The 22,425-nt window shown below is 42.6% G+C and overlaps 1 protein-coding gene across 1 annotated transcript in view; it reads left to right on the top strand.

Annotated features, from left to right (window-relative positions):
* The first annotated feature begins 1,672 nt into the window (after positions 1-1,672).
* Positions 1,673-22,425, top strand: part of LOC124805533 — a 32,604-nt gene continuing 11,851 nt past the window's right edge. Inside the window, exon 1 of the mRNA XM_047266102.1 lies at positions 1,673-2,238. Coding sequence (XP_047122058.1) covers positions 1,673-2,238 — 566 coding nt within the window. The remainder of the gene's footprint in view (positions 2,239-22,425) is intronic.

Below are 22,425 nucleotides of genomic sequence, written 5' to 3'. Positions count from 1 at the left end.
CCCCACCCCCATCCATGTTATCCTATTTTTCCTTGTCTTACCTTTCCTACTATTGAAACCATCAGAATTGAGTTTTCATTTTGCTATTTGTCTGAATATTTATTTTACCTCATCATATAGTCTTTCAATCTCTTCATAATCTGCAGGGCTATACATATAAATTTTTAATATTGTCGTGATTGTTGGCTTTGCGTCTGTCTTGCCTACAATAATGCGTTCACTATGCTGTTCAGACAGCATCAGCCACATTCCTCTTTTCTTATTCATTGTTAGACCTAATACATTTCACAATGTTGAGTGGCATACACATTGAAATTTTCGAGGAAAGCACAGATAAAATAAAAGAGAATGAAAGGTTATTTACAATTTGTACAGAAACTAGACTGCAGTTGTAAGAATGTAACTAAATGGGAAGCAGTGCCAGAGAAGGTTGTGAGGTACAAGGTGGAAGCCTTTCTGAAGTTGTGTACACTGAGCAAGCAGTAAAAGAAATCAAGGATAAATCTGGAGAGGGAATTAACGTTCAGGGACAAGAAATAAAAACCCTGAAGTTCCTTGCTGACACTGTACTCCTGTCAGAGCAAAGGACGTGAAAAATCAATTGTTCAGCATGGATAATGGCCTGAATAGAGACTATAAGATGAAAACCAAGAAAAGTAAATCGACGGTAATGGAATTTAGCTGAATTAAATGCTGAAAGAATTAAATTAGAAAATAAGACACAAAGTAGTGCACAAGTTTCACTATTTACGAGCAAAATAACTGACAATAGCCGGAGTAGAGGGGATATAATATACAGACTGGCAATAGCAACAAAAGCATTTCTGAAAAAGACAAGTCTATTAAAATTAGGAAGCCCATTCTGAAGGTATTTGTCTGGAATCTAGCCTTCTATGGATGTGCAACGATGACAATAAGCAGTTCAGACATGAAAAGAACATCACTGCAGATGACTGCTGAAGATTAGATGGGTAGATAGAGTAAAAGTAATGAAGAGGCATTGACCTGAATTGTGGAAAAAATAAATGTATGGCACAACATGACCAAATAAAGGGACTGGTTGATAGGGCACAAATTCTGAGACAAGGAATTGTCAAACTGGTAAAGGAGAAAATAACTGGGGGAGGGGTGTAAAAATTGTAGAAAAGAAACCCGGTGGATGAGTACTGTAAGCGGGTTCAAGTGTATGTGGGTTCCAGAGGTTATTAAGAGATGAACAGACTTGCACAGGGTCACAGTAGTGTGAAAAGCTGCAACAAATAAGTCTTCAAACTGAAGATGACCAAAAACAACAAGCCAGTTTAACCCTAGCATTACCAAAAGGGGGGGGGGGGGGGGCTCGTAGGCCCACTGACTCAGTTTTTCTATGTTGTATCCACACCCTTTGATATATGAACTTGAAAGCAAAGGTAATTGTTCGTTATTGAATGTACTATTGAGTCATTACAGAATTTCGGAATAAAAATGTAATTAAAATTCATTTACTTGATTTAATTCTCTGTGGGCCTTAGAAGCCCACCCGTTGGTAATAGCAAGGAAAGATTTACGAGGTTGAGTCTCTCGTTTCAAATTCTTACCATGAAACGAATTTTGGCATTGTTGCCTTCAGACATATTATTATGAAGCGGACCATTGTTATTTTCAGTGTTTCTGCTGCTGTTGAACCAGCAACATGAGTAGACATCGTTTACGTGATAGTTCCATTGAAAGAGTGCTAGAAGAAGTTTTGAACGAATCAGATTTAGAGGAAAGTGAAGTGGATGATGATGTGGAAGAAATTAGAACTGATTCATCGTCTGAGAATGAAGATGAGGTTGAAGCCAATCCACCAAATGATAATGATACGGAATGTGATAAATTCATTGCAAAAAGTGGACGAGAGTATATTACGAAGCCATCTCGACAATATCGGCGTTCTGTACAAAATATAGTGCGAGAAAGAATGGGGCTAGGACAACAAGGAAGAATTGCGTCTCCGAAAGAGGCTATAGAGCTCTTTTTTACACCTCAAATTATGAATCTAATAAAACTACACTCAAATGAAGAGGCTTCTCGACTAGGTATTCAGCACACAGATGAAGATGAGTTATTTTGTTATATAGGACTCTTGCTAATCATGGGTTCAAATCATGACAATAACATACCTGTCCAAGATTTATGGTCTTTGCTTCAGGGCCGACAAGTGTACTATGGATCAATGAGTCGGACTAGATTTTTCGAATTGACTAAAATATTGAGGTTTGATGATAAGAACACGAGAAATTCGTCGCCAGACTGACAAGTTTGCTCCAACGAGAGAAATTTTTGAAAGCTTCAATTCTTCACTTCCATTGTATTTCATTCCTGGTCTACATACAACAGTGGACGAGATGTTGTCTTTGTTCCGTGGTCGCTGTCCATTCAAGGTGTTTCTAAAAGAAAAACCTGGCAAATACGGCATTCTAATTCGAATGCTGTCCGATTCTGAGACTAGATATGTGATCAGCATGGACATCTATACAGGCAAGTCAGGAAATACACAGCATTCAAATGGACCGATGGAAATTGTAAAGAGACTAATAAAACCTATTGAAAAATCAGGCCGTAATGTTACCACAGATCGGTACTATACTTCAGTGGAGCTTGCTGAGACTCTATGGAATGATTTTCACCTCACACTTGTTGGCACCCAACAGTCTAACAGACGACACATACCTGAAGAGCTGAAGACTACAACTGGCCGCAGTTTACACTCTTCCATCTTTGCTTATACTGACCCTCAGACACAGAGGCCACCAGTTACTCTTGCATCAACGCTAGTCCGCGAGAAGCCAAAACGACTGCTGTTGATGCTTTCAACTTATCACTCAGAAGGGGTGTTGAATGAAGACTCAAAAAAGACTAACATAAATCTTTTTTATAATTCTACAAAGGGAGGCGTGGACACCATAGACCAGATGGCAAGACACTACAGCACAAAGAGAGGAACAAGAAGATGGCCTTTGTCCCTCTTCTACACACTCATTGACATAGCAGCAATAAATGCATATTCACTCTTCCTCCTCAACTTTCCGAATTGGAAAAAGAATTTGCTAAACCGCAGAAGAGTTTTTATCACTAACTTAGGTCTCGAACTAATAAGATCTCAAGTAGATAAACGGGCACAAAATTTGTATGGACTTCAGAAGCCAGTAATAATGGCAATGGAAAGCATCACACAACGGAAGCTCAGCTGCTCTGTAGAACCATCATCCTCAACAGCAGAACCAGGAACACGTGGACGGTGCCACCTATGCTGGCAAGAAGCTGCATCTAAAAAGATCAAGTACAACAAGCTGGGAAAGTCAACTGTTACCTGCTCTCAGTGCCACAAACACGTCTGTGGGAAACACTGCAGGAAGACAGTGTTGTGTGAAAAATGCGTTGCAGAATGAGACAGTAAATTTTGTTTGCTTCATGTAGTGTATCGAATTAAAAAAGTCGTTTTTATAAGAAAACACTATTTTGAAACATTATTCCAAAAAATATATAAACTGAATCTCGTGATTTGTTCATTTTATTCCTATTATAATAACATCTTTTATTATCCAGTATACAAAAACAATGTCTAAGCATTTTGAATTGTTATTAGAGGTATCAGAAGTAAATAAACTTTATTTATGATAAAATAAATTGTGGTATTCTTTATGGGCCTTTGAGGCCCCCCCGTTGGTATTACATGTAACAAAAAATACGTTGGTAATGCTAGGGTTAAGCCACTACCAAGTTATATTAAGAAGCAGGCAAATACATCAGCTGTGACAGTTAGGAAGGAAAGCACTTGTTGGAGACATGCTGTTCTGATCCACAAGGACAATGGACACTAAGCCCAAAAATTGTGCACTGACAATACACTCATATCTAGCCTTGCCCTTGTGATTGTTTCCTTCCACAACCTATTCAATTACACTTCTCAGCAACGAATAGCACATCTACCATCATTCCATCTCAGGCTCACTGCATCCTTTATTTGGAATCTTTGCCTTTGGCTGACATCATTCCTTAATCAAACCATCTGATACACAAGAGCCTCCTGTAACACACTCATTGTTTCATTTCTACTCTTTCCAGTGACCACAGTTCACATCAATAGGCAGCTACACACCAAACATAGCCTTCCATGATCTTTTGTCTTAAGGTTGATATTTTTGGAAGAAACCAGCCATTTCTTTTCCTGGCCATCTTTAATTACTGTGCATTTCTTGCAGCTTCCATATCCATCTGACTCCCTGAATAGCAAAATCCTTCTTGGCCAAGTTTTAACATTTAACCTTCCAACAGTTGCAAACCCCCACATAACATTCCTTTCATTTACGGGTGTATTGTAGCCATCACATAGCACATTTCGTTTCGTTAAGTCCTCAACTCGATTCTTGTTCTCTTTTGGCAACACCTACAGCATCAGCAAATTTTAACACATTGATTTTTCTGTCCTTGATAACCAACTCTCTTGTGGATTGTTTCACTTCTCTCAGTAATATATGAATTAAATAAATGGGGTGAAAATGAGTGATCATGCCTCAGACATTTCCTAATTTTGCAGTCATACATCATTCTGCCTGAGGCATCTAATACAATCTCCTTCCTAGAAAGAGACTGGCTTATCCTATTCCTGCAGTTGATACTAATTCCCTATTAATGGAAAACTATTCTATTCAACATTATCACAGCCCTCTACAAATTGTAATACATATATTTGTTTTAACTCATGTACAAAGCACAAGTTGGACCTTCTAATCCTGTCAAGATAACATTCATCATACCCAACTGGGTTATTTACTTGTTGCAGTGTTAACACTTGTTAACATTAACAATACGAAACCAGATTATAAACACCAAAATACACAGTGTCACTTCACATCAGCAGGCATGTAAACTCTTTATGACAAAACTAACACAATGGTACGACACTTTTCCCCCCTCTCCATCACAAAGAGTTTCCTGCACTACAACAGTGGTACACAGACATTCCAACAGGATTCCAGTGCATAAATTCAACTCCATGCTTTTTTCCCCCCTGCAGAGTATTGATAGGACTTTTAAGTTCCATCCAGCAGGAAGGGGTTAGTGTTCAAATTAATCTTCTCTTGCTTTTTTAGGAAGCAAGCAAGTATTGAATTTCATTTATTTGTATGCACTGTTACTTTTAATTGTCTAATTTCTTCTGGGAAACTATAAAGCTTCTCCAAATTTTCATTGTGCCTACTTTTCTGTTCCTATTACCCAGTCTCCACCCCTAATTATTGTGCTCTTTATTCTATGCTCTCCAGAGAGAGAGAGAGAGAGAGAGAGAGAGAGAGAGAGAGAGAGAGAGAGAGAGAGAGAGAGAGAGCGCCCGTGCCGCCCGGTGTGGCTGAGCGGTTCTAGGTGCTTCAGCCTGGAACTGCGAGACTGCTACGGTTGCAGGTTCGAATCCTGCATCGGGCATGGATGTGTGTGATGTCCTTAGGTTGGTTAGGTTTTAGTAGTTCTAAGTTATAGGGGACTGATGACCTCAGATGTTAAGTCCCATAGTGCACAGAGCCATTTGTGTGCATTTGTTTGTTTTAATTGGTTTGTGTGCAGCCTATACATTACCCCATTTTGATTTACTATGGATCACATGACAATCCTCTGCTCTCTAATTGTTCTACCTTTACATTTATTTATTGATCACATTTCTTGACACTTGTTTCTTCATTGATTACACTTTCTCCTGTTACTTGTGGCTCTCTCTTTTCAACATTTATTTATTTTTTTCCAGTCATAGTAGTTTTATTGGTGACTTTGATATACCTCTGAAGTGCATTAAACGTGTTTCTGAAACTGTGGCTAAGTCAGTTGTATTGTCACATGTTGCTCCACAGCAGTTACTCAGGAGTATCCGTATGAACATTACAGTGGAACAAGGCGTGAGAACTTTTCTCACTTTCCTCAAGGAATAAATAGGCAAATTTTTGAGTCTCAAAGCATCTCAAGAAGTGTTGAATGGTACTGCACACACTGACAAAAGTTCACAAATCAACATCTTGATAGTGTAAAAACTACACCCTAAAGCCACACACTGAATACGGGTACAGTTGTTTTACTTGCTGTGTACACAAAAGTCGCGCACAGTCATTACTCTGATATGATCATTATACTTTGTTTATCTGTTATATGTTAATATAGATACAATTTATTTGCACAAAGTAAATCCCCATTTATGTCATCTTCAGAAATAATATGTATTTCATTGAACAAAGTATTTGCTCTTCTGCTGTATTAGCCAATGATTTTTTTGTTCCAGATTCTGAATTAAAAACACTGAGAAAGTTTTTGCTATGTGGTCAACAAAATAAATGTAGTTTATTCAGCTCTTAATGAAATCATCATATCCATATCAGAGATGATATTTAGTTCACTGATTTTGTCATACTTTTCTCTTTACGTAAAGACCATATGGAGCTGCAAGTCAAACACGCATACTAATTCCAACCACAATACACAGGTTATGACAATGTTTGCATGTGCATACTGATGTAGATGGAAAAAAACGAATACTATTGTATTTCCTGTGCAACACTACGAAACAGCTGAAAATACCCCACACCCTCTTGATTGTAGTACGCTGAAAATTTGTGGAATAGAGACTTTTACACTATGAGGTATCATCAAAGTTTTAACCACCTTCGTTTAGCTTGATCGGAAGTGCACATCTGCGTCCTTTACACAATGAAAATACCGCAGCATGCTTCTAGGGAAGACATAATAGCACAGCTCACGGAGTATATTATCGCCCAGTAATTGTTTTCTGTGCAGGAGAGCAACACTGCAACAACTCATGTTGAGTTGGTGAAACTTTACAGCAACAATGTACCATTATATGACAACAGGAGGTTCACACTTTCAGTGTGCTCAATTAAGTCAATGATGAATGAAGTAGTACAACATCTCAGAGAGAAACTGGGGATATCAAGATCAGAGAAGTCTCATCTGTTTGAAGGTTGGCATATCATTATCACGGTGACAGCAGTAACTAACTAGTGCTCAACTTCAAATTTTTAATGTTCCTTCTAACTGAATCATGCCCATTGCATTTCCATACTAAGTATTGTAAACAAATACAATCTCCTTTTCCTTTCATTTTCCAGGGTACTTGGTGAACATTCCCAGATCTGCGATTTCGTCTTCATTATATGTACTGTTAGTATTGCATTTAGTAAGCTCAACCTACACCAACTGAATGACAACTCAAGTAAATTGCAATCAAAATATTTATTGTAATTACAACTTCATAACCACATTTGCATTACCTGAACATGGATAAAACCACACTTCAACTCAATGTTTATCAATATGACAAAGTCCTATGAGGCACTATACACTGAGGTGACCTACTATTGCATCAGACCACCTTTTTCCCTGCGTAGCACAGCAACTCGACACGGTGCGGACTCAACAAGTTGTTGGTGCAGGGTTTTGTGCACTAACTGACCTCTGAAGTATGTCCCATAAATGTTTGACAATATTCATGTCTGGTGATCTGGATGGCCAAACCATTCATTCAAACTGTCTAGAATGTTCCGCAAACCAATGGCGAACAATTGTGGCCCGATGACATGGCGCATTGTCACCCACAAAAATTCTATCATTATTTGGGAACATGACATCCACAAATGGCTGCAAATTGTCTCAAAGCAGCTTAACATCCAGAGGACCCAATCCACTGCACGTAAAATGTAAACACAGCCCACACCGCTATGAAGTGACCACCAGCTTTTACAGTACCTAGTTGACTACTTGGTTCAATGGCTTTGTGCCACACTAACCCTACCATCAGCTCTTACCGACTGAAATCAGAAATCGCCTGAACAGGCCACAGTTCCAGTCGTCTAGAGAGTCCAACTGACATGGTCACAAGCCAAGAAGAGGCACTGTACGCAATATTACGCTGCACTTGCATTAGATGTTTGCTGCCATTGCCATTAACAGCAAATTTCTCAGCGTTGTCCTAATGGATATATGTGCTGTATGTCCCATATTGATTTCTATGGTTATTCCAGCCTTGTCTGTTAGCACTGACAACTCTATGCAAACACCACTGCTCTCGGTCGTTAAGCCAAGGCTGTTGGCCACTGCATTGGCCGTGATGAACAATGACAAATTCAGTATTCTTGGCACACTTTTGACCCCATTGATTGCAGAATGTGTTAATTCCCTAATGATTTCTGAAATGGAATGTCCCATATGTGTAGCTCCAACTACCATTCCATGGTTAAAGTCCGTTAAATTCCTGTACTGTGACCATAATCATGTCGGAAACCTCTTCACAACAATCACGTGGATACAAATGAAAGCTCCGCCAACACACTGTCCCTTTATACACCAGGGTAAGTCAATTATTATCCGCAATGTAGTTGTATTTTTGTTTATTTTGGTAGTACTGTTGTTTTACATTGATGATGCATGCTTTGTTTATTTGTTGTTATATCTTTGCAATTTTCAAGCTGCTACGTTAATTTCGTTATCGCTGCCGTGCTGTTAATCATGGTTGCTCCACTGTCTCCTTGCACCAAAGAAGAGCAATGTTCAGTGATCTGGTTTTTTTTTTTTTTTTTGGTGGTCGGGAGGCATGTCAGGGGCCAAAATTCATCGAAGACCTTCGGTACTGTACGGGAACAGTGTTTTGCCACAACGGAGTGTCTACGAATGGATTGAAAAATTCCGAAATGGTTGTACAAGTGTTACGCACGATTAACTATTGACAAAGTGGCATACTGTCTGCAAATTAGTCATGGTTCTGCCTATGAAATCATCCACAGCAGACTTGGGTTTCATAAAGTTTGTGCAAGATGGGTCCCAAAACAACTCACACAGTTGCAAACAAATGCGCTTGGACATCTGCAAAAAAAACATTTGGATCACTATGGTAACGAAGGGGACAACTCCTTAGACAGGATCATTACTGGTGATGAAACATGGATCCATCATTAAGAGCCGGAGAGTAAACAGCGGAGTATAGAATGGGAACATCCACATTCGCTGCGCAAGAAAAAGTTCAAGACCCAACCATCTGCAGGAAAACCGATGCTTACAGTTTTTTGGGACACACAATGTCCAGTACTGGAACATTATGGGGAAAGGGGCACAACAATAAACAGTGTACGTTACAGCGAGATAGTTATTGCCAGGGTAAAGCCTGCAATTCGAAGCAAATGCCGAGGATTACTGTCAAAAGGTATTGTGTTGTTGCATGACAATGCCCGCCCGCATACTGCTGCCCACACTGCTGAAACACTCCAGACACTCAAATTTGAAGAACTGGATCATCCTCTATATAGTCCCGATCTTGCTCCTTCTGACTATCATTTGTTTGGTCCACTCAAACAGTGAAGCAGTGAAAGAAGTGGTCCATTCCTCGCTTGCAGCTCAACAGAGAACCTTTTATGAGGCATCAGGAAGCTGGTACAATGATGGACCAAGTGTGTTGAAACACAAGGAGGCTATGTCAAAAAATCATGTTCTTGTAAGTTTCCTATTTGATTACAATAAAATTTTATAACTACTTTGCAGATAATAATTGACTTACCCTCATACTTCCCATCACCGATGGCAGTAGTATTGTGTACACAAAGTAAGAGTATAAATGGGCAGTGTGTTGGCATATCAGAGAGAGAGAGAGAGAGAGAGAGAGAGAGAGAGAGAGAGAGAGAGAGAGAGAGAGAGAGATATTTTTGTTCATGTTAACAGAGTGTTCAGCTCAACTGAGTTGGTGCTGGGGTAGAGGGGGGGATTAATGTAAAAGTTATGACTGAAGTACATAAGCAGCAATATAGGTGGTTTAGGAATTAAATTAACAAGATGTGGACAACCAGGCTAAATCAGAATGGAAGAGATAATGAGGAAGATGTTTTAAGAAAAGTGAGCACTGCAGAAATGGCAAATCCCTTCGCCCCCAAAATACACATGGAAAAACTATTAAATGTGTGAGAAAGGACACATCAAAAGCTTGTACAATGAAGAAAACTGTCCAAAATAAGATAAAACAGGAAATCGAAAAAATATATGGAAAATCTAGTAATATGATCAGGATTTGATAGCATACAGAATGACTTAAGCACTAACGAAGTAGCAGGAGTGTATGCTTTGTCTTCATCGTCACTGAAATCTCTTCAACATGTCTAAGACAATAGTTTATTCAAATTGTATCTTATAAGCAAAAACATAAGCACCCGTAATAAAAGCATGTTGGTCCATTTCTGGACTCCAATAGACAACTCTGCGTGGCATAGATGTGACAAGTTCTGTCACAATTCTCATAAAATACAGGCCTGTGGTTTGTGCGAACAGAGCTGGTGCCTAATAGTATCTCAAATGTGTAAATGTGTTGCACTGACTTCAAGATCAGGCAAATTTGGTGACCATAATAACGTGAACTCACCACCAAGTTTCTTGAACAACTGTAGTATGATTCTGGCCTTTTAACACTGACAGTTAACTAATGGAAAATATACTGCCAATGTGGAAAAACTGAAGCATTAAGGGATGCAGATGCTCCACAATAATGTGCATGTTCTGATGTCTACAATCATGATCACGCATCCCGTGGTTGGTTGGTTTAAAAGAGGGGGAAGGGACCAAACTAGGAGGTCATTGGTCCCTTGTTCCTAATAAAACAATGCCACAAGTGTGAGAATAAAACAGACGAGACACATAAAACAAAACGGAAAGAAAGGAGAAAAAACAAGAATGAAGGAAAGGCAATGAACACTAAAAGGAGCAAAATAAGACAAGAAAAAACAACAGAGAAATGCTAGAAACAGAAGAGAATAAAACAGGAAAGCAGATTACAGCAGCTGGCTGACCACGAGAATAAAAAGGAAAAGCCAGCCGCTCTGCAACACGTTAAAACCTCCACCCTAGAGCACTAGAGTGGATGACACAGAGGGACAAAGGACGTGCTAAAACTTATATCAAAAGATAAAACCCACCCTCATTAATAAAGCGTAAAACTGAATCAGCCAATGAGGTGTTGACAGATAAAACGAGCGGCTATGAGTCCGGTAACCCAAGATTTCGTCACTGGGCAGTCAAAGTGGGACAATGCACCAGAATATGGGCCACTGTCAACCGGGCACCGCACAGACACTGAGGCGGGTCTTCACGGTGCCAGAGGTAACTGTGGGTAGCCCAAACGTGGCCAGTGTGGAGCCGGCAGAGGACAACTGATTCCCTGCGAGGGGCTCGCATGGAAGACTTCCACACATTCATAGTCCCCTTAATGACACACAGTTTGTTGTGCGTACTGTTATGCCATTCCGTCTCCCAAACCCGTAAGTCGGAACGCAGGTCAGGTTCACAGATGCCCATCTCCAGAAGCTGTTTCCGCGTAGCCTCTTGGCAAGTTCGTTGCCTGGGATGCCGACGTGTCCTGGGGTCCACACAAACACCACTGAACGATGGGACTGTTCCAGGGCATAGATGGCCTCCTGGATGGATGCCACCAAAGGAGGGTAACACTGGTCAACAGCTGCTCAAGGAGTCAGTACACAGAAGAAGCAATTCCTCGGGGCATGAGTGGATATACTGAAGTGCACAAGATATGGCCACCAGCTCTGCAGTGAATACACTGCAGCCATCAGGCAAGGAATGCTGTTCAATATGGCCTCCGTGGACAAAGGCGAAGCCAACATTACCATCAGCCATTGAGCCATCTGTGTAAACCACTTCAAGAATCAAGAGGAAGTGACAGCGGAGAGGTGCAGGTTTAACGGAGTCCTTACGGCCATGCGAAAGGTCCAGGCGAAGCTTTGGCCTACAGCTACACCACAGAGGTGTACGTGAATGGACCTCGAGGAGAGGTGGTGAAGAGAAGGACTCCAGTTCAGACAAAATCACACGCGAACCACTATTGTTAGCCCTGACCTGGGCCACCTATGTGGGAAGTGAACTGCCGTGGTTGGTAAAAGAAGACGGTAATTGGGATGTTCAGGAGAGCTATGAACACGTGCAACGTAACTGGCGAGCAGTTGTGCACGTCTGATTTTCAATGGAGGGACTCCAGCTTCCACCAGTACGCGGGTCACCAGGCTCTTTCTAAAAGCTCCTGTCGCTAGTCGAACTCCGCAATGGGTCGAGTACACTCATAAATCACACTTCCATAGTAAAGGTGGGATTGAACAAGGGCTCTGTACAGCTGCAGCGGCAAAGAGTGATCTGCACCCCAGCTGGTGTTGCTCAGGCAGCGGAGGGCACTGAGGTGCTGCCAACTTCCGTTTAATCTGACGAAGATGAGGAAGCTAAGTCAAATGAGTGTCGATAACCAGACCTAAGAATCGATATGTCTCCACTACAGTGAGTGGATTGTTATTAAGGTGAAGAGCTGGTTCCAGATGAAAAGTATGGTGCTGACAGAAATGCTTGACACACGTCTTCATGGTGGAAAACTACAAGCCATGGGGATGGCTCCCTGTAGACGATTCACAGCAACACCAGTACTGGAGCAGCAGAACGAAATTCAGAAGCCGTCTGCATACAGAGAAGGTGAGACGGCGGGCCCAACAGCTTCTGCTAGACTTTTAATGGCCACAATAGAGAGACACTCAATACAGAGCCATGTAGGACTCCATTCTACTGGATATGGATGGAACTATGGGAGGCACCAACTTGGTCACCCCGGAGACCCGACTCATACCATGTGGCAAGGATACGATGTCACCAGGTCGTGTCATATGCTTTATGTAAGACAAGAAAGATGGCAACCACGTGTTGGCACCTGGCAGAGGCTGTTCAGATGGCAGATTCGAGGGACACAAGATTATCAGTGGTAGAATGCCCCTGGCGGAAGCCACCCTGACATGGAGCCAGTAGGCCACGTGACTCCAAGACCCAACCCAATTGCCGACACACCATATGTTCCAGCAGCTTACAAAGAATGTTGGTTAGGCTGATGGGCCAATAGCTACCCACATCATGTGGGTTTTTACCGGGTTTCAGCACTGGAATAATGGTGTTCTCCGGCCATTGCAATGGAAAGGCACCATCGCACCAGATCTGGTTGAAGACGATGAGGATATGTCGCTTGTAGTCAGATGAGAGATGTTTAATCATCTGGATATGGATCCAATCTGGCCCAGGAGCTGTGTTGGGACAATGTGCAAGGGCACTGAGGAGCTCCCACTCTGTAAATAGGGCGTTATAGATTGAAGTGAATGAGTGGACTTTCCCCTCCAGTCGCCATTTGAGAGTACGAAAGGCTAGGGATAATTTTCCAACGCAGATGCTTGAGCAAAGCGCTCTGGAATCGCGTTTGCATTGGTAGGTAATACGCCATTTATGGTAACACCGTGACGACCTTTTGGGGTCTGGCACCCAATGGTCAAGACGTATCTCTCTCAACACTCCAGCTTCCATCATTTGATAAGTTGGTGAACGTGGGAACAGAAGCGTTTAAAGGTTATGAGGTGCTCCAGGGAAGGGTGCCACTTATGCTGCTGTAGAGCTCGCTGGCACTCCTTAATTGCTTCCGCGATTTCCGGTGACCACCAAGGGACCGACTTATGCCAGGGCCACCCTTAAGAGCGAGGAATCGAATTTTCTGCCACAGAAACAATTGTTGTAGTCACCTGCTTAACCATCACATTGATGATACCGTGTGGGGAAGATTCAACGGTGACAGCAGAGGTGAAAGTTTCCCAATCCGCCTTGTTTAAAGCCCACCTGGGCAGCCGTCTGTGGGCCTGAAGCCAAGGCAGTGAAAGGAAGATGGGTAAGTGGTCACTACCACACAGGTCGTCATGTGCTCTCCAGTGGATAGATGGGAGAACACCTGGGCTGCAAATTGCTAAATCAATGGTAGAGTTAACTACCATGAGCCACACTGAAATGTGTGGCGGCGGTCCCAGTATTTCAGAGGCACAGGTCGAACTGAGACAGTAGAGTTTCGACATCTCTGCCTCTGTCAGTAATAACGGTGCCACCCCACAAGGGGGTTATGGGCGTTAAAATCTCCCAAAACTAGGAAAGGTTTAGGGAGTTGATCAATCAGTGCAGCTAATACATTCAGAGGTACTGCACCATCTGGAGGAAGATATATATTGCAGACAGTTATTTCCTGCCCTGTTGTCATTCTGACAACCACAGCTTCAAGAGAGTTTTAAGGGGAACATGATCACTACAGACTGAGTTTAGGACATAAATGCAAACTCCACCTGACTCTCTTATAGTCGCTATGGTTCCTGTAATATCCCTTGTAGCCACGGAGGGCAGGGTTCCACATTGCCAGGAACCAGGTTTCCTGGAGGGCAATGCAGATAGCAGGTGTAAAGCTTAACAGTTGCCGTAGCTCAGCCAGGTGGTGGAAAAAACCACCGCAATTCCACTGGAGGATGACGATTGAGAGACTGAGAAGGCACGGAACATTCAACGAGGCGGTTTACGCCTCGGAGTCACCTGCTGCCACTGACTTATTGCCTGAGCAGTCTATATCCATTGTGTCTTGTGGGTTTGGTGAGATCTAGGTCCTCAGTGGACGCCAGAATTTCCACCCCATCCTCAGACGCAGAGCTTGTAGGTAGCGGTGGTGTGGAGCCACCGCAATTTCCTTGGTCTTACAGGTCTTCTTTTAGGATTTCTCTGACTGCTCCTTGGGTTTCCCTGGCTAGGAGAACTCCACTGACTGCCTTCAGGACTGAGGATGAGTGTGAAGCCCTACAACCAGTTCCTTTTTAGCTCTTCAGCCACTGGCAGATGACATCTTTCCCACCAGCAGAAACCTGGGAAGGGAGTGACCCAAGGAATCCCTTCCTGGCGAGAGGAGCCGAAGAAGACTTACTCTTCTCCAGTTTAGACGTGGGGACGGACATCCTCGATGGTTGGCGGGGGTGGGGGTGTTGCTCCCGAAGTAGGTGGTGCGAGAGCAACAGGGAGGGAAATTCCCCACACCATCAAGGAGGCAGGTGTAGCCTTCTGGCTCTGAGAGATGACTGGTGTTGGCGGCGTAAGACGATTTCATACATACAGGATGCAAAAGGGTAAGGAGGAGGTCATAGCCACATGATGCAGGCGTTCAAATTTTCTCTTAGCCTCAGTGTAAGTCAGTCGGTCTAGGGTCTTGTACTCCAAGACTTTCCTTTCTTTCTGGAGAATGCTGCAGCCTGGCGAGCAAGACAAATAGTACTCTCTGCAGTTGACACAGATGGGAGGCGGGGCACATGGAGTATTGGGATGTGATTGGCGTCCACAATCTTGACACGTGATGCTGGAAGTACAGCAGGAAGACATATGGCCGAACTTCCAGCACTTAAAGCATTGCATCAGGGGAGGGATTTAGGGCTGTACATCACAGTGGTAGATCATCACCTTGACCTTCTTGGGCAATGTGTCATCCTCGAAGGCCAAGATGAAGGCACCGGTGGCGACCTGATTATCTCTCAGACCCCAGTGGACACGCCACACGAAATTTACACCTCACTGATTAAATTGGCACGCAGCTCATCATCAGACTGCATAAAAAGGTCCATGTGAAATACAATATCCTGGATCACATTTAAGCTCTTAAGGGGCGTGATAGTTACAGAAACATCTTCCAGCTTGTCACAAGCTAGTAACATCCGTGACTGTGCAGAGGATGCTGTTTTGATCAAGACTGACCCAGATCTCATTTTGGACAAGCCCTCCACCTCCCCAAACTTATCTAAATGCTCAACAAAAAACTGAGGCCTCATCGTCATGAAAGATTCCTGATCAGCTCTTGAACATACAAGGTACCAGGGCAAATAAGATCCGCTGCCTTCCTTAGCCTGACGTTCCTCCCATGGATGTGAACGATTTTGGGTTGTACTTCTGTGCATTGAATTGAGCTCGTGATTGCTTAGAGACTGCTGGTGTTTCATCACCCAAGAGATGATGGACTACGCTTCAACACATGTCATCTCCCCACTGACCAGGAGCCCTCCCCACGGGCGCCACCCAGCCGCAGGATGGCCATTGCCGGGAGTCCCGATACCCTATGGGGATGGGCATCTACCCTTTGGCATACACGAGAAGTTAACAGCACAGGCAGCAGCAGAGCATTCCATGGTCATCCTCAATGCAAAAAGCGACACTGCATAGTGCATGGTGGCGTTGTCAGCTAAAGCCGGGGTAGCGAGTCAGGAAAGCTAAAAGTCCATCGCAGGGCAGCTAAGTCGGGACAGTCCAGTAAGAGGTGAACCATAGCCAACAGTGATACACAACGACAGAGAGAGTCAGCTAAGTATGGCCGATGCAGAGCCAGCAAAGGATGACAGAGGCTTTACGAGAGGCCTGTAAGGAGGACCGCCACAGTTGTAGAATCCTTTATCACCCTGCGCTTGTTCGGCAAAGAAAGAGTGAGCCATTCTGCATTCCAAAGTTCCAAAACCTGACGATGTAACGCTGAGCGAAGGCCTATTTCCAGAATTCCAACAGCAAGAGATGGCCCATTAGTAGCCAATTTAGCCAGTCGATTGACAAGTTCATTGCCAGGGATCCCAACATGGCCTGGGATCCAAATGAAAACCACTGAGCATCCACGTTGATCAAGGAGAGAAAGGGAGTCCTTGATAGCTATGACCAACGGGTGGCGAGGGAAGCACTGGCTGATAGCTTGCAAACCGTTCAAGGAATCACTACAGATAGTGAAGGACAGTCCTGAGCAGAAGCAGACATGGTCCAGTGTGTGCAAGATGCCTATCAATTCTGCAGTAAAAACACTACAGCCATAGCAAGGAACGAAGTTCCATGTGTCTCGCATAGGTGTAAGCATAACCAGTGTGACCAGCAACCATGGAGCGATCAGTATAAATCACTTCTGAACCCTGGAATGAACTGAGGAGATAGTAGAATTGGTGGCGAAGGGCCTCCGGAGGGACAGAATCCTTTGAATTGATGGAGATTAAGACAGAGCTGTGGCCGAGGGACACACCACGGAGGGGTACGTGCGTGAGCGGAGAAAAGAGGTAGTAAAGGGAAGTGCTGGAGCTCAGAAAAGAGTGCGTGAATGCGGGCAGCTATGGAAAACCCACATTATGGCCACCGCTGCTGGAGGTTGCTATATACGTGTCTGGATAAAGACGACCATAATTAGGGTGCTTTGTGGTGCAGCGAATGTGGAGTGCATAAGATATCAGCTGTTGTTGGCACAAAACTCAAAGCTACGTAATCCCCACCTCTGTGAGAAGGCTAATCACGAGGTTAGTCCGGAAGGCACCAGTCGCAAGTCGTACCCCACAATGGTGGATGGGGTCTAGTATCTGCAATGTCGAAGGTGACGCAGAACCATAGACAGGACGACTCCTGTAGTCTAAATGAGACTGGACCATCGCTTTGTACAATCGCAGGAGAATAATCGTCTGCACCCCAGGTGGTACTGCACAGATATCTAAGAACACTGAGAAGTAACCAGCACGTCCTCTTCGGCTGCCGAAAATGAGGGTGCGATATCAACCGGATATCGAAAACCAGACCCAAGAGATTGGCCATCGAGGAACAGGTCCGGATGGGGATGGACTGTACGGCAACGGCGGAAATGCATGACACACGACTTTGCCACTGAAAACTGAAAGCCATGGGAGAAAGCCCAAGATTATGTCCAGTAGTTTGCACCCTGTAGACAGCGTTCTGCAGGGTCCATGACAGTGGAAGCGACTTAGATAAAAAAATTGTCAGCAAACAAAGATGGGGACACTTGTTGGCCCAATAGCCGCCCCCCCCCCCCCCCCCTCCCTTCCCCGCCATCATGCCTGCCCAGAGTGAGTAGGCAAGACTACACAGTCAGCCTCCACATTGAATCTCCACCTCAAGCAATGCAATCACAGAATAACTCACCACTCACCCTGCAATGAGTGTGGATCCCCTGCGTCGGGTATGCTGAAATATGCCCCAACAGCAGAGTGCATAGACTAAACAAGCAAGACGTGAGAGATCCCCTGAATCACACTATCTTCTCCACTGCTGATAGACTCTGCAGAAGCACTCTACAGGCCACTGATTGCCCATAAATATCTTCAGCTGACTGAGCTGTGGTTAATGGCCACTGGCCATCCAAAGCAAACAAGATGAAATAACATGTAAGGAGCGACAAGAAGGAAGCATGGCAGTAATCTTATAAATGATGAATAAAAAAGGTTGGGATCACAGACTGCTGACTGAAGTAGTAAAAACAAACCTTTATAGTACAAATGTATGTAAACCATTGTGGATTATTTTACTCCTGTTATTTCTAAAATGTTGATAATCAGATGTTAACAACATGCAAAGTTAACTTTTTTGGCTTTTCTTATACTTTTATATCAGTAAAACAGTTAATTATTTTGAGCACTATCAATTAGTTTTAAAAATTCACCAGAAAACTCTTCAAAATATGGGATCATAGTTTGATTAATATGATGTTTTCTCTCCAGTTGACTGCTAATTATCATACACAAAGGCTATACAATGGAACTAAGCACACGGTATAACACACTTCAGTTGTGATGCTCTTCTTGCTCAACACTAAACAAATTGATCTACACACTACATTCACAGAACTTTGTGAAATCTAAGCTGTATGATGAAGACTAAATGTCTACGCAGTGATTACGTCTGTTTATGTACACGTACATTACATTTTATATTTATTAACGTTGAGATCTGCTTTCTTTCAATTTTAAGATATTTTATCCCATGTTATGTAGTAGAGTGGCCTATTCCCTTTCACATTTTACAATTTCAATAGGATAAAAATATGATGCATAGACTTAGTATTTGAAGTTCTAGCATAAGTGGAGAGCTATGTAGTGAGTGATGAAGGCTGATGATTTAGAATTGATGATTGTTCTAGCCAACGTATACTTGCAGAGAGCAAAGACAATGCACTGAACAATGACTACTGTACAAGATGTAGGACGTATTTTAGAACTCAGTAATAAACTGGGGTGAAACTAATGTTACTCGAGATTTGGGGGTTGTTTTGGAGGAGACCAGACAGCGAGGTCATCAGTCTCATTCGATTAGGGAAGGAAGTCGGCCGTGCCCTTTCAAAGGGACCATCCTGGCATTTGCCTGGAGCGATTTACGGAAAACCTTAATCAGGATGGCCGGATGCGGGATTGAACCATCATCCTCCCGAATGAGAGTCCAGTGTCTAAGCACTGCGTCACCTCGCTCGGTGTTACTCGAGATGTTAGGCAAGAAAAGTATCAGGATGTTGAGTGCAAAGTTGTGCATATTCACAATGAACATAAATTAAGTGGTATAAATCCAAATCTACACACTTAAATACTTATGAAGTAGGTAAGAGCAATTAAAATTCTATTGCAGACTGTCTAGTAAATAATATAGTGCCTCAGGTGTTGAGGAATTCTTTCTGAAAAACTAGTGAATACTATTCTAAAACAAATCAAAGCATGTGCTTGCCAACAAAAGAAATCTTCCAATCACACAGAAGAACTGAACTCTCTTACTGGCATATTACTACTTTGTGGGTATCGTAAGCTTCACCCACGGAACTATGTACTGGGAACAGACTTCTGACACCAAAGAAATTTTTTCATCTGAATGATAACTTCAAAACAGATAGAAGTGCAGACAGAAGTACTTTGAAATACTTAAGGAATTTGGTGTATTTCATTCAGAGCTCTCAACTGATGAAATTACGGTATATTATGACAAAGATTCAGGTAAGATGTTTCAAAGGGGAAAGTCTTGATAGACTTTCTTATCATGTTTGGATATAAAATTCAGTATTCTGCAAGTTCAAATGGCTTTCTTTATAATTTTTTACCATACTGTGACAAGACAGACAACGAAGAGGAGCCTTTAGGTATAAGAGTAGTAAATGAGCTAATCTGCATATTCCAGAATTAGACTATACAAATCACAAGCTTTCTTTGACAAATTTTTCACCAATGTTGACACACAGTTCACACTGAGAAAGAAAATAAAAGCTGTCACAACAATAAGAGATGCTTTGAGTGATGTTAAAAAATACTAACGATCAAAAGAAAAGGAAATATTTGTTATGATGCCACATCTCTTAATGGACACATGGATAGGGTTTGTCTACTGCACAAGAAAATATCACTTTATTGGATGAGAATAATATCAAAGAAGTTGTGGTGCCCATTATTCACACAGATGCGACACATTTAGGATGTGTTTGATTTGCAACATCTACACGCTGACCCAGGATTATGGTTCCACTAGAATAACTGTTATGTCACTGTACAACTGAAGATTCTATGTTTAACTTGAGGGAACATACAGCTGTTTGAGGATCCAAATAAGTGATCTACCCCATGGGAGAGAGAGTAGTCACTGGTGCTCAACATTCACACAAATGATCAGCCTAAACCAAATCCAAACAACAGTTACATGTATGCTGGTGAGAGCTCCAAGAACATTTTCTGACTAGTATGAGAAGAACCACCTGACATCAAATCCAGAAAAAACTCAGTTCCTCTTTCCACCCATCAGACAGAGAAGAAAAAGTGATTTTGGAACACATTGAGCTGGAGACTGTACTATATGCAAAAACCTTTGGTTATCTTAGATTACTCTTTCAACAATAGCACTGCCCTGGGACCAAGTATAAGGTGTCATCTCACCACTTGTTTGACAGTACCTGGATAGGCCAAACTTCTGCTGTAGCACTGTTTCTCAGCTGGTGAATATGTCTGCCCAGTGTGTAATGAATCTGCCCACAAGAAAATAGATGTAGCCTTTAACGAAATTGCAAAGCTAATTACTGAATGCTCAAAACAAAACCCTGTTTCATGTTACTGTATGGCAGGTAGCACTCCTCGTAACACGCGGAAAGTAGCCAAAAGGATGATGAAAGTCTAAGAAAATGAGTTACAGCTACAGCATGGACTTACTCCACCAAGACTTAGGCTGAAGTCTAGGGACAGCTTTTTGAAGTCAACATCTGCACTAAATACATCAGCCAAGAAAAACTGGGGAGCCAAAATAATGTCCAAATAGGGGCAAAGGCAGCATTAAGCTTACCATCAGACAACTTTGATTGCAACACATGGAAATCGCTGAACATCTTACAAAAGCTGTTGGAATGAGGATACTTACGTGGCCCAACACTGAATTTGGGGTGTACAGACAATGAAACATCAGTGTCCAAGACTTTTGCTACCATGATCTTTGTGACGGGGTGTTCAAAGTACAAGAAAACAATGTAGAAGTTGCTTGTTTCTGAGTAAAGGCCAATTTCAGTTTATGCGTGTGCGATTGGTGGTAGAAGAATTTCAATGGAGCTGAGAAGATTTGCTCAATGTTATGTTGTAACATACTTAGGAATGAAGAAAACAGGAGAAAAGAAAGAAGATTTGAAGTGATCACAAAGAGGAAAATATCTTTGAGCTGTGACATATATACTGCATAGGAATTGTCTACAAAAAAAAAAAAAAAAAACTGTAGCAGGAAAAATAGAAGGAATGAGAAGATAATTGGAGTGGGAATGATGGGTGACAGAAGAGGATGAGCATGCAACAGATGGAGGAAGGTGCTCCAGACAATGGAGGGCCTCCTGTTGAAACTTGTCTCAAGACAGATACACTGGAGAAGAAACAAAAATTTACAGACTTGTGTGTGTATGCTCCTCACAAATGCATAAATAAGGAAATTCAACTCCAAAACTAGCTATTAGTAAGTACCTTGTTAAACATTTTATGGATTCTCTTCCAATCAGTACAAGTGAACACACGTACTCAGAGGACTAAGTGAAGTGAGGCTACCTAGGCCAATTCATTTTAACATATCACATCCACTAAGTTACATGTGAAGGTTGTGGTGTCACCGCCAGACACCACACTTGCTAGGTGGTAGCTTAAATCGGCCGCGGTCCATTTAGTACATGTCGGACCCGCGTGTCGCCACTGTGTGATCGCAGACCTAGCGCCACCACAAGGCAGGTCTCGTGATACGAACAAGCACTCGCCCAGTTGTACGGACGACATTGCTAGCAACAATACGGACGAAGCCTTCCTCTCATTTGCCGAGAGACAGTTAGAATCGCCTTCTGCTAAGTCCATGGCTACGACCTAGCAAGGCACCAATTGTAACAGTGCATGTATCTTACGAGTCGCATTTGTATAGTCAAGAGAGATGTATCACAAGGATCAGTAAAGTTAAGTATAAAGCAGCTACGTACTTTTCTTGCTACCATTCAATAGTTATCCTGTTCCAGACTTGACGCCCGTCGGCGTGTGTGTACGCGTGCCTTTCAATCGGCTACTACCGTGTGGCGTAACAGTCTTGTTACGTCACTACAAAGGTAATACCCAACATTCCTCTTGAAAACAACACACACAAATTTAGCACACTTTAAACCAGTACATGTTGCAAGACAGCTTTACAGTCATTTGAAGTCAGCTAGTTGAAACCTGAAATTGATGGAAGTGAGATTCTTGGTGAAAATTGTAGCATATATCGAAA

The sequence above is a fragment of the Schistocerca piceifrons genome, chromosome 7, assembly GCF_021461385.2.
Source record: "Schistocerca piceifrons isolate TAMUIC-IGC-003096 chromosome 7, iqSchPice1.1, whole genome shotgun sequence".
NCBI lineage: Eukaryota > Metazoa > Arthropoda > Insecta > Orthoptera > Acrididae > Schistocerca > Schistocerca piceifrons.
This window is presented reverse-complemented; position numbering and strand designations above follow the sequence as displayed.